We start from the raw sequence: 16,022 nt of genomic DNA, 5'->3' as shown, positions 1-16,022 counted from the left end.
GGGGGGGAGGTTACACTGATAGGATTTGTAGGGCAATTCCATCGGCCTACGGAGCTACTAAAGCGCTTCCTGAGCAAAGTGACCTTCCCGGTGCCGTTATCGTTAGACCTCTAGGTCACCGAGCGTCCCTTTGCTTGAGACTCTCGGTTTGTAAACCAAGCATAAAAGTGAAAACTGCCCATTGCAGGATTTGTAGGGCAACTCCCTCAGCTACGGAGCTCACTAAAGCGCCTTTCGAGCAAAGTGACCTTCCCGGTCCTATTATCGTTAGGCCTCTAGGTCTCCTAGCGTCCCCCCGCTCTTGTAAACCGAGCATAAAAGTGAAAACTCCCCATTTAGTTGATTTTTGTTTACCAAAACGCATCCCGTTATCGTTTGGCCTCTGGATCTCCTAGTGTCCTTCCGCTCGGGACTCCTGGTTCATAAACTGAGCATAAAAAGGAAGAAACTCCTCATTCAATTGATTTTGGTTTTTGAAACCCATCATAGTGATTAATGCGGTAATCAAAACCAACCAAACGCGATCAGCTAAGAACGACCTTATAGTCAAGTAAATTTAGGTAAGGGTTTGACCGAGCTCAAACCACCTACGACCAGTTAGCCCGAGTGAAGGGCATTGGGAAAGGCGTTCTGCTTGCGATCGATAAGATAAGTAGAGGTCCTTGGACCGTGAGTAAAATCCAATCTCTTGATTGATAAGACTTTATCATTAGCTCTCCCTACAAACCTAATCTCTTGATTAGTCAGTTTGGATCGTTAGATCATGAGCAAATCCAATCCCTTGATTGCTAAAATGGGGATCTCTAGATCACAGTTGATGCAACCTCCCGATCGCAGTTAATATGACCTCTCGACCATCGCTGATAATTTGGTCGTTAGGTCGGTAAATACTGATCTCCCCAAACCATGTTGTAGATCCGATCCATAGATCGGTAGAATCCAGACAATCCCTTATAGACCAAAAGACTATGCTCATGGTTGTGCTCTCTTTTCCTTGGCTAAAAATTTTTCCCACTCGGTTTTTCTTAGTCTAAAGTTTTTAACGAGGCAACCGACGTAAGTCACGGAATGTATAGTCAATTTTTCCAGCTTGAACCCTTCCTCATTAGTTCGACCGTTAGGGCACAGACTAGTGGGGCTATTTGATAGGGAATATACCCCGGTTTGGACCTCCTTTACGTCCATGCTCTCGTTTTGTAGTCGGGTCGGGGTCAAACGGTTAGGGTCATGGTCAGGGTCAACGGGTCAAGGTCAAGCCCATCAAGTGCCTATATAAAGGGTGTTAACCCTTCATTGTAGGGGTTCCTTCCCCACCTCTCCTACACACTCTCTCTAGGTTTAGATCCTCACTCAACTCGCTTTAAAAAATGTTAGAACTACAATGAATAAAAGACTTCTTCAAGCTAATACTCTCCCATCTTATTCTTGCTTTACATATACTGTTATACACATAGTCCCCGCGGGAGTATTTACGGTATCACACTTAAAAGCATAGCCATAAATATTGTTGGATATGAGCGAAAAATCAAAACACATCAAAACATTATAAAAAAATATTTAGACCAAAATAGGGAAAATTGCACTTTTCGTCCCTAAGTTATAAGGTAATTGTAGAATTCGTCCATAAGTATTGGTCATACTCACTTTTCATCCCTATGTTATCATTGACGTTGCACTTTTCGTCCCTTTACTAATAAAATATTAGGGACGGAATTTGCAATTTTAGTATAACTCAGGGACGAAAAGTAAGAACGAAAGGACGAAAAGTGCAACGTCAATGATAACTTAGGGTCGAAAAGTTAGCATGACCAACACTCAAACACGAATTCTACAATTACCATATAACTTATGGACAAGAAGTTCAATTTTCCCACCAAAACATGAAATATAATTAGTTTGATAAAATGATTCAAATAGAAAACACATTATAAATTATACATCTCACTATCAATATAAAAGAATGATTGCACATATTATATTTTAAAGAATAAAAATAAAATATCAGTATTAATATATTTCTAAAAAGTCATAAATATTGTTGGATATAGACGAAATATCAAAACACATCAAAACTTTATAAAAGAAATTATTTATACCAAAATATGAAACAAAATTAGTTTGATAAAATGATTCAAATAGAAAACACATTATAAACTATACATCTCACTATTAATACAAAATAATGGTTGCACATTATATTTTAAAGAATAAAAATAAAATTATCACTAATAATAATTCTAAAAAGGCTAACTCAACTAATGAGAATCAAACCTTGAACGAAAGTAAAGCTATAACTTACTATCCCACCTAATTCAACCTTTAATTACTTATATATATATATATATATATATATATATATATATATATATATATATATATATATATATATATATATATATATAGGCGGGTTCAGGTGCGGCAGTGTCTTACGGTGCGGTTATTTCTTACGGTGCGACAACACCAATAGTTCACCAAATATGCACCATCAACGTTAGGAAATACACCACACAAAACAGAGTAAACAGAGCCCTGCATCACCAAACACACACCATTAGGTGTGAGTAAAAACAGCATACACTGTTCAAAAATACACCATTGGGGATGGTGAGTTATATGGTGTATTTTTTTGAGTCTGTGGTGTATTTTGTGATGTTTTATTACATTTCATTGGGGTGTGTTTTTATTACACTGTTGGTGCATATTGTTAACACTGTTGATGTATTCTGGAATTTGACCACACCGCCGCACCGTAAGACCCCGCCGCATATGAGCGCTCTTATATATATATATATATATATATATATATATATATATATATATATATATATATATATATATATATATATATAGACACAGACAAGGGTAATATATGGGGGTAGTGGGAGGGGGCCCGCTGCCCCCCTTAAGCTCCGCCACTACCTCACATAACACATGATTATAAGGTTGATAACAATAATAGACATTTTAGAATAAAACAACTAGAAGATTCCTTTTTCATGACGCGGCTGGATGGCCTGTGGCATTTCAATTTATAGCAGTTATATCATGGACTCGGATCTAAAAATACATAATTTATTTAATTTATTTATTTACTCAATTATGAATATTTAGTATGTAAATTCTAAACATTCAGTATGTAAATTGTTAATATTCAATACCTAAATAACTAAATTATGTACTTTGTAACTTGAATCTACCTTACAAGATGGACGACCCGAGTCCACATAATAATTTGCCACACGACATAGTCTCATAAAATCCACTATAGACAAAAAATTCTGTGCCTAGACTAAAAGCCAAACCAATTTATTAATCGTAAACCCCCTCCCTATGGAATCCGATCCCTTCCCCTATGCCCGACTCTTCCAATTCACCATTCAATCCATCCCAGCAACCTAGTAAGTATACATACACAAACTCTCATGGAAAAAATTCCTATTTTTTGGATATTTAATTTCATCATTTTTCGCAAAAAAGCCCGACCCTTAGAGCAACTTTAGCTCAAGCTCGAAATGCCCACGCCGTGTTATTGACCGACACCCACACAAACGACGTTCAATCACGGCTGAGCGCTGCCATTGCTAACCATGAGTCCTGCCAAAATAGGTTCACCGATATGATTTCCAGTTATCACAATACTCGCACGCATTATATTATTTCCTAATTACACTCTAAGTCACTTCTCCAAGCACCTCAACAACTCGCTTGCCATAAACAAGGCAGCTAATTCTGAGCAGTGGGGAGGCCGGCGATGGGGTATTTCCGGCGTGGGTTCCGGCGTCCGACAGGAAGCTCCTTGAATCCAAGGTGGCTAAAGATGGGTCGGGCCAATATAATTAAGACCATTCATCAAGCTGTGTCTGCGGCGGTGAAGCTAAGTAGAGGCGTCAAGAGATTTGTGATATACGTGAAAAGGGGTGTTTATAAGGAAAATGTGGAGATCAAGAAATCTATGAAGAACATCATGTTCATTAGAGATGGGATTGATGCTACCATTATTACTGGTAGCAAAAACGTCCAAGATGGCTCCATCACTTTTCGTTCCGCCACTTTTGGTAATTAAGTTTTACAATATAATCTCTCTTTTTTTTTTTTTTTTTTTTTTTTTTTTTTTTTTTTTTTTTTTTTTATGTATGCACTTGCACATGCATGCATTTGTTGAACCAATATGTGAATTAGCAAGTAAATTTTAATATGCCTTGATAAATAATTTAATAACTTGTGTTGTACTGTAAATTTCAATCAGTAATTATATTTTAATTAAAAATTTTCTAAAAGTCAATTAAATAATTAATACTATATATATATATATATATATATATATATATATATATATATATATATATATATATATATATATGCCAGCCATCCATCCATGTGTCCAGATCAACGAATCAGATGTAATTTAAAAAATAAAAATAGGTGGCAATTTTTTTGTAAATAACTTGAACTTTGATGCAAATAAATGTGTTATAAGTGCAAGTAGCTGGTGTATCTTTGCAAATAAAAAGTGCAAGTAATATCACTTACAAGTGCACATATTTTCACTTACAAGTGCAAGTAGTTTTACCTTATTAACATTTGTGCACCTAGGTATAACATCAGGTGCACTTAGTATTGATGCTCAGTTCAAATTTTACTTGCACCTATAATACATTTTACATGCACTTGTAATACATTTTACTTGCATATAATTTTGTCTTGTTAACATTCATTGATCGGGTGCACTTACTTTATCTATAAGTGCATGTAATTTTGCCTTGTTAACATTCATTGATCGGGTGCACCTACTTTCACATAGGTGCACCTAGATCTGGACACATGGCGCGCGCAAAATTATTCGCATTTCGCTCCTGGGCGCGCCATTCGCACCTGAAAGCAAATAGATGTTCATAAAATTATAAGCATATTAAAATATGGTGTCTAAACAAATTTAATTTTTCGAAAATAAAATGAAGTATATCCAAATAAAATAAATTAATTTTTAATTGGAATATTGTATCATATGTTGTGAATGGTTGCAAATGTCATTATCTATCGTCTATAATTTTCAATTATTTGTTAATTAATCAATTACAGTATATAACAAATTAATAAAATGATGACCAATTATATAAATAAATATATATATATATATATATATATATATATATATATATATATATATATATATATATATATATATATATGATACAAACTTTATTTATTCTTCGTTGGTTCATTTCACTGTACAATATAAAATAATACCATGTCCTTGTTTTTTTTTTTTTTTTTTTTTTTTTTTTTTTGTTTATTTTGTTTTGTTTTTGTTTTTGTTTTTTTTTTTAAGGAACCATGTCCTTGTTTAGTTATTAACAGCTTTGTTAAAATCTGACGATTTGACTATCTTTGGAGTTTTGACTGAGTCAAAATTCTACAATAATTGTTTGACAAACAACAAATTCAATTTGTGTTTTGAACCAAAAGCACTAAAAAAAAAGTTTCAAATAGCAGCTGCATGTTAGAATGGTTTGGAGAAGTGTAAAATTCTGATCAATATAACATACCCTCAATAAATTAGTATGTAATACTAATTTTATTTTATATATAAAAAAAAAATACTGCAGCACAAATTCGCTACAGCCCAAATTAAATTACCTTACTTCTAATTTTTTTATTTAAAAAATAAAATTACATTAATGAATTTAGAAAATTTAATAATAGATTAATATTAAAAATATTATATAATTAAGATGAAGAGGAAGAGGAAGAAGAAGAAGAGGAAGAGGAAGAGGAAGATGAAGAAGAGGAAGAAGAAGAGAAAGAGAAAGAGGAAGAAGAAGAAGAAGAAGAGGAAGAGGAAGAAGAAGAAGAAGAAGAAGAAGAAGAAGAAGAAGAAGAAGAAGAGAAAGAGGAAGAAGAAGAAGAAGAGGAAGAGGAAGAGGAAGAGAAAGAAGAAGAAGAGGAAGAGGAAGAGGAAGAGAAAGAGGAAGAAGAAGAAGAAGAAGAAGAAGAAGAAGAAGAAGAAAATGAAGGGGAAGAGGAAGAGGAAGAAGAAAAAGAGGAAGAGGAAGAGGAAGATGAAGAAGAAGAAGAAGAGGAAGAGGAAGAGGAGAATGAGGAAGAAGAGGATGAGGAGGAGGAGGAGGAAGAAGAGGAAGAGGAAGATGAAGAAGAAGACGAGGAAGAAGAAGCGGAAGAAGAGGAAGAGGACGAAGAAGACGATGAAGACGATGAAGGGGAAGAGGAAGAAGAGGAAGAAGAAGAAGAAGAAGAAGAAGAAGAAGAAGAAGAAGAAGAAGAAGAAGAAGAAGAAGAAGAAAAAGAAGTGGAAGAAGGGGAAGAGGAAGTAGAAGGGGAAGAAGAGGAAGAGGAGGAAGAAGAAGAAGAAGAAGAAGAAGAAGAAGAAGAAGAAGAAGAAGAAGAAGAAGAAGAAGAAGAAGAAGCAGAAGAAGAGGAAGAAGAAGAAGACGATGAAGAAGAAGAAGAAGAAGAAGATACACAAGGAGTCTACTGTTATACAATGCTTGACCATCAATTTGCTAATGATATGTTGTACTGTGCTTATCATTAATTTGAAATATAGGAATATGGTCGAAGTTAATTAACCTATGTATAGAATTAAAATTGACATGATGCACTCTACCATGGCACAAACGCGAAGACTCAAGCAAGTAGGTTAAATTTATAACACTTTTATTAATCACGATTTTATATCGAGCTTAAAATATAAAATACCCATCTAGTATATAACCCATGCCTACATACATTCCTGATTTCGACAAAACAACCTTGTCTGACTCAAACACAAACCAGAAGCAGTGATGTAAAACTCGGTCGCCTAGTCGCCTAGGCGCTAGGCGGCCACTTGCCTTGCCGTTTTGGCCTATAGGCGGCCAAAATGCGCCCGGCCACCTAGGCGGCTGCCTGGGCGACCTGGGCGGTCAACTCGGCCGAGTTTGGCCGAGTCGGCCGAGTTAATTCAATTTTTTTTATTGGGTTTTTCGCTCAAACGACATCATTTTGAGCGAAAAACCCAAATTAAAAAAAAATTGTAATTCTGATTTCTAAACTCCTAACTCCTAAGTCGTGATTTCTAACCCTAACTTCTACACTCAAGGGAGACACTACACACTACAGCGAGAAGCCAAGAACTCCGTCGAAGCGCCGTCGCCGTAGACTCCAGCCGTTCGTCGCCGTCGAGCTCCAGTCGTCCGTCGCCGTCGAAGGTCCAGCCGTCCGTCGCCGTCGAAGGTCCAGGCGTCCAGCACTCCAGCTCCATCGCCGTCGAAGGTCCAGGCGTCCAGCACTCCAGCTCCGTCACCGTCGAAACCCGAAGGTCTATACTCTGTAACTGTAAGTTCTCACTTCTCACAACAAAATTCAATTTTTAATTTTTTATGTTTTCACTTTTCAATTGTTCTAATTTCTAAGCAGTGTTGGAACTTGGAAATATGCAATTTTTTTTAAGCAGTACGCAAATAGCCAAATATGTAATTTTTTTTTTTTTGCACTAGTCAGTGTTGGTATAGGCAGTAGGCAAATATGCAAATATGCAATTTTTTTTTTTTTGCACTAGGCAGTGTTAGAACTTGGAAATATGCACTAGGCAGTGTTGGAAAATGGTGTATTTTACATTTATTGAATTGTGAAATTGTGAAATTGTGAATTGAATTATGCACTATGCTTACATTTTCATATGCACTATGTGAAATTGTGAATTGAATTATACATTTATTGTGTATGATTTTTAGTTATAATGACTTCATCAAGTGCTTCGGCTACTCAAAGTGTTGGATCTTCTGACGCATCTATACTTAAAAGGAGATCAAATGATGTAGGGTGGGAATATGGTATTTTAGTTGATGGGAAATATTTGGATAAAGTAAAATGCTTGTTGTGCGGGAAAGTTTTATCCGGTGGAGTGCATCGAATAAAAGAGCATATTGGTCATATACAAGGAAACGTTACTCCGTGTTCTAAAGCTACTAAAGATGATCAACTTAAGTGTAGAAATGCAATCAATGAAGTCAAGATGAGAAGGAAAAATAAAAAATTTAATGAAGATAATTTAAGAGCCGAGGTGAATATTGATAGTAGAAGTGAGTCAATTAATGTTGAGGACTTGCAAGGGTCTCTTGGATCTATGAAGCCACCACGTTCACTTGGCCCAATGGATAAGTTTGCAAGTGGCATAAATCCCGAACCTTTCATGAATTTAGGAAAGACATTGCAACAACAACGTATTGATGGTGCAATATGGAAGGAAAGGACAAATAAAGTGAAAGAATATATATGTAGATGGGCATATGAGGCCGCTATTCCTTTTCATGCATTTGAAAAAGATAGCTTTAAGATGATGTTAGAAGTAGTTGGACAATTCAGTCCCGGAGTTGAATCACCAAGTAGATATGTGATGAGTGAAATATTCTTGAAAAAAGAAGTTGATAAAGTTCGTGAGTCTTTGAAGATACATGAAGAGGAGTGGAAGCTAAATGGGTGCTCAATCATGACGGATGCTTGGACCGATAGAAAGATAAGAAGTGTAATGAATTTGTGTGTGAATTCAAATTTGGGCACCGTTTTCCTTTCTTCTAAAGAATGTTCACTTGATTCACACACAAGTCAATATATTTATGAGTTTGTTGAGCATGGCATTGAACAAGTTGGAGTTGAAAATGTTGTTCAAGTTGTCACGGATAACGCCTCAAACAACATGGGAGCTTCAAAGTTGTTGAAAGAGAAGAGGCCAACCATCTTTTGGACTTCTTGTGCCACTCACACGATAAATCTAATGCTTCAAAGCATTGGAAATCTCCCGAGGTACAAGAAAGTCCTTGATCAAGCAAAGGCATTAACGATATTTATTTATGCTCATCACACGACTTTGGCAATGATGAGAAATTTCACAAAGAAGAGAGATATAGTGAGGCCCGGTGTGACTAGATTTGCATCTTCATTCATTACTTTGCAAAGTTTAGCCGAGAAGAAGATTGAATTAAGGGCAATGTTTTCTAGCAATGAATGTGAGGCATGTAAATTTTCCAAGATAGCTAAAGGGAAGGTAGCACACACAACCGTAACAAGTTTGGGATTTTGGCAAGGTGTAACGGCATGTTTGAAGGTTTTTGCACCATTGGTGAGAGTACTTCGACTTGTTGATTGTGATAGCAAGCCATCAATGGGGTTTGTATATGGTGAGCTTATGAGAGCTAAAGAGGAAATCAAACATGCTTTGTCCGATGTCCCAAGGAACTATAAATCGATTATTGACATTATTGAAGAAAAAATGAAAGATAGGCTTGACTCTCCTCTTCATTTGATGGCATATTTGTTGAACCCTTATTACCATTATAAGGATCCACAACTTCATTTGGATGAAGCTGTAGGTGTTGGAGTTGTTGATTTTTGTGATATTCTATTCGTCAATGATTTTGACATGCAAAATAAGATTTTAAGTGAAGAATTGCCAAAATATAAGAAGAAGGAGGGGATGTTTGGAAGAAGTATCGCAATCAAAGCATGTGGGGTGAAGGGATGACAACTTTAATCCCGGTAAGTCATTCTTTATTCTTTAATACTTTATTGTTTACTTAACTATATTTATTAATTTATATTTAATTATTTATTAATTATTATAAACTTTGTTTTGTAGCAAATTGGTGGTCAACTTTTGGTATCTCAGCCCCTTTATTGAGAAGAATAGCCATAAAGATTCTTTCTTTAACATCTAGTTCTTCGGGGTGTGAAAGAAATTGGAGCACGTTTGAAGGGGTTAGTAACTTAATATGATATTCTATTTAGTTTGTTATCAATTTGCCATGTTAAATTGTTAATATAAAATATAAATATGAATTATGATACTTAATACTTTGTTAATCATTAATTCATTATTTCAACTTTTGAATATTTTTATTACTTGAATTGTAGATACATACAAAGAAGAGAAATATGTTTGAATCAAATCGTCTCAACAATTTAGTTTTTGTCCAATTTAATGCTACTTTGATGAACAAGAACAAGCAAGATAAAAATATTGAAAAGTTGGTTGGTAGTGATGCAAGTTTAGCACAAGATTGGATTGTGGAAAATGTTGAGAATGAGCCGGGAATGGATTGCAACAATAATGCTATGGAAGTGGATGAAGCATTACAACCCCGTAGAAGTGCTAGATTGAGGGATCTTGATGAAGATAACTTTGAATCGGGAGAGGAAAGTGAGGTGGAAATAAATGAAGTGGAGTTTGAAGATGATGGGCAACGTGTTATTGAGCAATATGGACAAGATGAAGAAATTGGCAATGATCCTATTCAATCATGATTCATGAATCACTTTGGATTTCAAAACTTTAAACGTTAATTATGTTGTAAGTTTGTAACTTGAATGTTGAATTTTTGTTGAATGTTAATTATGTTGTAAGTTTGTAACTTGTAAGTTTAAACAATGATACTTGGATGTTGTTTCATTAGTTGGATGATTAAATGTGGTATTGTTGTTTGAGTAATCGAGTGTTTGACTTGTTTAGTTGTTTGAAGGAATGTATGATAGATTGATAGTTTTATTATTTGGACGTGCTATTTGATTGAATGTTGAAAACAACTTCATTAAATTTGTCAAACTGCAAGTCTACTACTGTTTTTTAATTTTTTTTAGAGCCCGCCTAGTGCCGCCTAGGCCCCGCCTAGCCCGCCTAGGCGCTAGGTGCTGGCCGGCCACCCGACTAGCGCCTAGCGCCTACTGCAACCTTGACCGGAAGTCATTCTTGTCCACCATGAGCTAGAAACTCGTAGCTCCGGTACGTACAGGACATTTTTCGGAGTCAGCTCTTTCCCAGAGGTCATCATGGGAACTACTTTACCCCTACCTTCCACAACAAACTGAGCAGAATTCCCCATCTATACCTTTTAACTATTAGTTGTCTCAAATGTAGTAAACAACTCACGGTTGGAACACATAGGTTGGGTCGTACACGTATCAATGAACCATTTGGTTTGTTTCAAACCAACCAGGTTTACCTCGGTCACCATTTCTGGGAGGATGATTTAGAACTCATTCTGATTGACATGCATTAACTATCATTCCTTCGTCATCTTGACTTAGGACGATCCTAGAATCCTCCATCTTGTATTCAAGGAAAAGGCTAACGACAAATATCTTTGCCTTACTGTCATCACTCTTATACTTCAGGTCCAAAGATTCACATGGCTCATAAGCTATTTCCAGTTTACAGTATACATTGTACAATGAGTCACACAAACCGTTTAAAATGTAGTTTAGGCATAGGAAAACAAAATATTTCCAAACCCTCACCACGCTTATGGTTTGAGCGTTAGACTCACGTTCCTTTCTACTACGAACCATCTCGGTCAAGAACCATGACATGCCGAGAACCACTAGGTTGAACAACATTTTAAGTTGCCACCCTATGAAATTCAACTCCTTGAATTTCCACGGTCTTTCGACCAAATTGGCCACTTGGTACCGTCACATGCACCTTCATCGTACGGATATTCCCTTTGATGCCATCACCGGTTTTCCAACCAAAGTTCATAGGTTTTCGGAATGTGCAACCACGTTACCGCTCCGACCATTCGAATGTGCACCATGAGCAACATTCACGCTACCACTTACCACAATAGTGGGAACCATCGACTTAATTCACCAATAAATGTATCGATTTTAAAATTGTTGGTGCTGGTGAATAAGTCGATACAAAAAAATATATATAAACTATATATTTATACGAAAATATGGAATTTAATTTACAGAAAATTAATTCTAACTAATTTTGGTACAAAACCAAAAATTATATATATATATATATATATATATATATATATATATATATATATATATATATATATTTATTTATTTATTTATTTAGAATAAAGTTCTGGTGCACTCCACTCTTAAAGTGTGAACCGTGTGCACTTCTCATAGCCGTTCATCTTAGAAGATCAACGGCCGGGGTTGAGGGTACGTGGGGCTAGTGTGCACCGCAGTGTTGGGTAGTGCATCTTCAATGTGCACAATTGTAGGGCCCTTTAATAACAAGTCTAATTCTAATTCGGTAGTGGAGTCACAAGGGCTTCAGAATTCAAATTGGGAGTTAATTCCTCTACGGCTTTCCAGTGGTGTGGCTCTCTGTTCATCTCCCTGTTACAGGTTCGGTGTCGGAAGCTCATGGCGCGGTCAAGTGGATATCGGCGGTCGAAGGGGGGTAGGCCTTGGCGTCCGTTCACGCCGGGAACGCCGCCGGTAGCTAGTTCGCACAGGGTTGCAGTGGGTTCCTGGGCATTCAAGCGGCGGTCAGGCGGCCGTCCGTCGCGAGCGACGGCTCGTGGGGATTGCGACCGTCCGGCTTCCGGTGTAGCATCTAGGGTCGCTGCAAGGAGACGGTCGGTGCAACGGAGGGCGCAGTGGGGTTAGTCCCGTTCCCCTTTCGTTTTTAATTCTTTTCCCTCTTTTTAGTTCGTCAAATCAATGCTCCTTTTCACATATACAAAACCGTGTCTCCTGCCCGGTACCGTGAATTGCAGTAGAAAACGAAACTTTATAGTAGATTAGAGTGACTATTCTAGCTGGATTACACAGTGCATGTTGTTTGGTTCCTTTGTCTTCTTCCATCAATTCGTGGCTTGGTGTTTTAGCACGCGTCGCATACAATCTTTGGCTAAAACACCACACTGGTAGGGGTTGGTATGTTGTAGATCAGGTTTTCTGTTCCCTTTCTTGCCTTTTTTTTTTTTTAGTCTGATTTTCTGCATTGCATCTATGTCTGTGTGTTTACACATCACTGTGAAAGAATATTGTCAGCACACTATATAAGAATGTTTGAAATATGTGGTTTTGACCTATATATGTTTGCATTATTAATGGTATTTTGTATATATAGTTCCATCCTTGATCAGGTTTTCTGGTTTCTTTTTTGCCTTTGTTTTTTAGTCTGTTTTTCTGCACCACATCTATGTCTGTGTGTTTAGAATGTTAGAAATATATATTTGTGACCTATATATGATTGCATTATTAATGGTATATTTTGTATGTACAGTTCCTCTATTTTATTTTTGGGTATGGCTTCATATTTAATTTAGTTGAACTGATCAAAAAAATAAAAAGATCCATTTTTGTATAAAATACTCACTCTAGTTTCAAATAAACCAGCTCATGTACACCATTCTAGAGAAGAAAAATAAAAGAATCCAACACTCCCAAGCCGATGCAACTCTTTTTCCTAAAGTCCAACTTCAAGAACAAACAAGCTCACCAGTAATTTTAACTGCACTCAAAACATTAATGGACAAGAAACACATTCAATTGGTTGAAAGTTAAGATGATATGTTGTTTGGTAGACACATGATAACTATTCTTTGTTCACACACTTAAAACTATTTTGCTGATCAAATTCAGTTTTGTAAAGAAGTAAAAACCCAAAGCTTGATAAGATTATGGTTTAGTATTAAATACTAAGTAGGATTGGCGAATTCTACCATAGTACTGACGTTACGTCACTACTAGCATGTTCACGGTAGATGGAAAGCACTTTCTCCGATGGTGCAGGGGTGATACACCACATCCATGTTGCCTAGTTACAACCTATCTCTTTGCAAGCTAGTGGTGCATGTTCCCTTATAAGCTAGTGGTGCATGTTTATCAAGTATCAGATGGTCATATGTTACTTCTTATACATAGCAGGTTTCTATATTGCTATCTAGATTTGGGGTGGCTTTAATGGCTTCAAATGTGGGATGGAAGGAATTTGATGAGTGTAATGTTTCTCAGTTCTTGATTGTAACAATATATGTTTGTCACTCGTACTACTTGACTAAAACTTGTAATTTTGTCACTTTCTTGTGCTTGACTATAGAGAATGGACACTTGTGGTTCCATCCTATTCTGTTGTAGAATATTCGTTCGGGTGCTAACCTGTCTACTTTGGTGTGCTCAGGTGGGGATGCACAACATGCGGTTCAACTAAGTGATGGCGGAAGCGAGTCTGGTGACGAATTCTATACCCCGCCACGGGTTCTTGAGGATGTGGGCCTTGAAGGGTCTCCGAGTGTTGGGCCTGGACACGCGGACAACCGGTTTTCGCAGATCACCACGCGGGGGATGCCTAAGGATGCAGATGGCGTGGAGAGACACCACGTCTACCCTTGACTCTGCGGTGTTTACAATGCGGCACATGGAGGCGTATACCGGGCAAAGTTGCGCAAACTGGGACTGTGGGTTGCAACGGGAGAAATGCCACCAATTTCTAGACCTACGAAAGAGGTTCATGCACAACATACTTTTGTGCAAGGACAATGAACACATGGAGAATGTAGCCTCTCGCGTTGGCCAATATGATACCAAGAGGGTGGCACATCTCCACCCGTGATTACGTAGAACAACTATCGCGACAGTAGTTAATACAGTTTTAAAATGCAAAACTGCTGCATTTTGGTTCCCCCACCTACGGTTTAGACATTAGTTAGTACATGGTTCTGTTGCAAAATGAAAGCAGGTCGGTTTGGACACCTATGCTTTAGTCATGTGTGGGTGTTATTTAGCTAACTTTTAGCGTGCAATAAGGATGTGCTTAGTCTGCTTTTTGGTTCATATTTTTCCTGCATATACATTTGGCATGTGCACTAATTAGGTGTTCATTTATCGTGTGCAGTAATTAGCAGCAAAATCCCTACGTCAATCTCATCTGCGTTAAATTTTCATTAGCAATTTCTCAGTGTCAATTTTGTTTACTTGGTAGTACGTGAATGATGAGTTAAAATGAATAATTACAGTGCCTAATCACATGTTAATTATGAGACTATTGAAAGAGAAGTGGCTTACTACGAGAGAATAAATATGCAGTAACAAAACAGCATTAGGTGCTGGCAGAAAGGAGTGCAAAAACGAATCAAAATTAATCTAAACCAAGTAAACTAGAATGGAACAAGCGCTTGTTTCTTCGACCCGGGACCATGGGTTATGACTAACTAATCCACGTTGCACTTGGAAGGACAACTACGAGCATTATGACGGGCGTACTCACCGCACAATCCGCACTTTCGCCCAACTTTAGCATTGTTCTCTATGGCTATCTCCCGACTGCTTTTAAGACGTTTCCCACTCCCTTTGTTCTTAGCTTGGGCCGGGGCTTTAATGGTCATGGATCGTGGTGGATGCACCCCACAAAATGCCTTGATCGCTGCATGATTATCCTTTGTCGACAAATATAGACACCTTAAACTCCCCATTACTGACTTTCTTAAATCCAAGCTTAGCGCCACACCCCACTCTGTTAGAAATCCGTTTCCGTCGTTGTTTGTGGCTACCACTGCTGACACTACCTTCTATACATTTGCTACGCCCACCTCCTTTGGCCCCTTGTCGGTTGCATACTAAATGACGGGAAATAATTGCACCACTGCGATCTCGCTTAACAGAGCTGTGCCGAATGTCAAATCCACCTGCTTGTCCATAGGCCTTGTAGAATTGGATTCCTTCGGCTAGGGAGTTAAAACATTGACCGATGGCTGGTAGCAAGTCAGTGTCTACATCGGGGAGCCAGTATTGTTTAATCGCAGTGTCAAACCTTGTCGCGCTCTGCAATACATCCCCGGTACATAAATCATCGCCAAGTAACCCTGCAATGAATTAAAGGTGCACGGTAACATTGTTAACATAGATGAAGTCAAATAATAATATAAAAAAAAATCCCAGTACATTTCATCAACTAAATTGGAGTTCAAGTTGATGGGTTAAACTTTGTCAGAATAAGTAAAAACAGAATCAGGTAGCCTTGTCATATTGAATTTGTGGAATAGAAGAAAAAACTGTATGCATGATTGGATGATAATGCAGTTCATTCAAATGTTTGACATGTCCTGGCCAAAAAAATTGAAGGAACTGCAACATAGTAATGCATTCATACGATTGGCGTACAACTTAAGTATGGTTTGTTGTTCCACACGCATGCATTCATACGAACAAGGTTGCTTGGCCCCAAACAATACCATTCAAATACGAATATAATACACATGCAATGCTACCTCCAGTTG

General features: G+C 37.3%; 2 protein-coding genes and 1 long non-coding RNA gene across 3 annotated transcripts; all 3 read left to right on the top strand.

Moving 5' to 3' along the window:
- Window positions 1–3,817: 3,817 nt before the first annotated feature.
- LOC109146846 lies at window positions 3,818–9,520 on the top strand. Its single transcript, XM_019294520.1, has 2 exons — window positions 3,818–4,055; window positions 7,734–9,520. Exons 1-2 carry the CDS (start codon window positions 3,818–3,820, stop codon window positions 9,518–9,520), a joined length of 2,025 nt encoding a protein of 674 aa, XP_019150065.1.
- Window positions 9,519–10,198, top strand: LOC109146862. The gene is made up of 3 exons (XR_002048519.1): window positions 9,519–9,534; window positions 9,635–9,753; window positions 9,910–10,198. It is a non-coding gene; the product is annotated as an uncharacterized LOC109146862 (long non-coding RNA).
- A 1,885-nt stretch (window positions 10,199–12,083) lies between these two features.
- On the top strand, window positions 12,084–14,643 carry LOC109146865. Its single transcript, XM_019294535.1, has 2 exons — window positions 12,084–12,403; window positions 13,928–14,643. Exons 1-2 carry the CDS (start codon window positions 12,163–12,165, stop codon window positions 14,137–14,139), a joined length of 453 nt encoding a protein of 150 aa, XP_019150080.1. The 5' UTR covers window positions 12,084–12,162; the 3' UTR covers window positions 14,140–14,643.
- The last annotated feature ends 1,379 nt before the right edge of the window (window positions 14,644–16,022 follow it).

The sequence above is a fragment of the Ipomoea nil genome, unplaced genomic scaffold, assembly GCF_001879475.1.
Source record: "Ipomoea nil cultivar Tokyo-kokei standard unplaced genomic scaffold, Asagao_1.1 scaffold1940, whole genome shotgun sequence".
NCBI classification, from domain to species: domain Eukaryota; kingdom Viridiplantae; phylum Streptophyta; class Magnoliopsida; order Solanales; family Convolvulaceae; genus Ipomoea; species Ipomoea nil.
The sequence above is the reverse complement of the archived record's forward strand: the minus strand, read 5'-3'. Positions and strand labels throughout refer to the sequence as shown.

Bases quoted from the DNA above. Each gene is read 5' to 3' on its own strand.
- LOC109146846 (XM_019294520.1), top strand. From the start codon at position 3,818: ATGGGTCGGGCCAATATAATTAAGACCATTCATCAAGCTGTGTCTGCG. The intron at 4,056-7,733 runs GTAATTAAGTTT...TATGATTTTTAG, and splicing joins TTTTCGTTCCGCCACTTTTG to TTATAATGACTTCATCAAGT.
- LOC109146865 (XM_019294535.1), top strand. From the start codon at position 12,163: ATGGCGCGGTCAAGTGGATATCGGCGGTCGAAGGGGGGTAGGCCTTGG. The intron at 12,404-13,927 runs GTTAGTCCCGTT...TGGTGTGCTCAG, and splicing joins GCAACGGAGGGCGCAGTGGG to GTGGGGATGCACAACATGCG.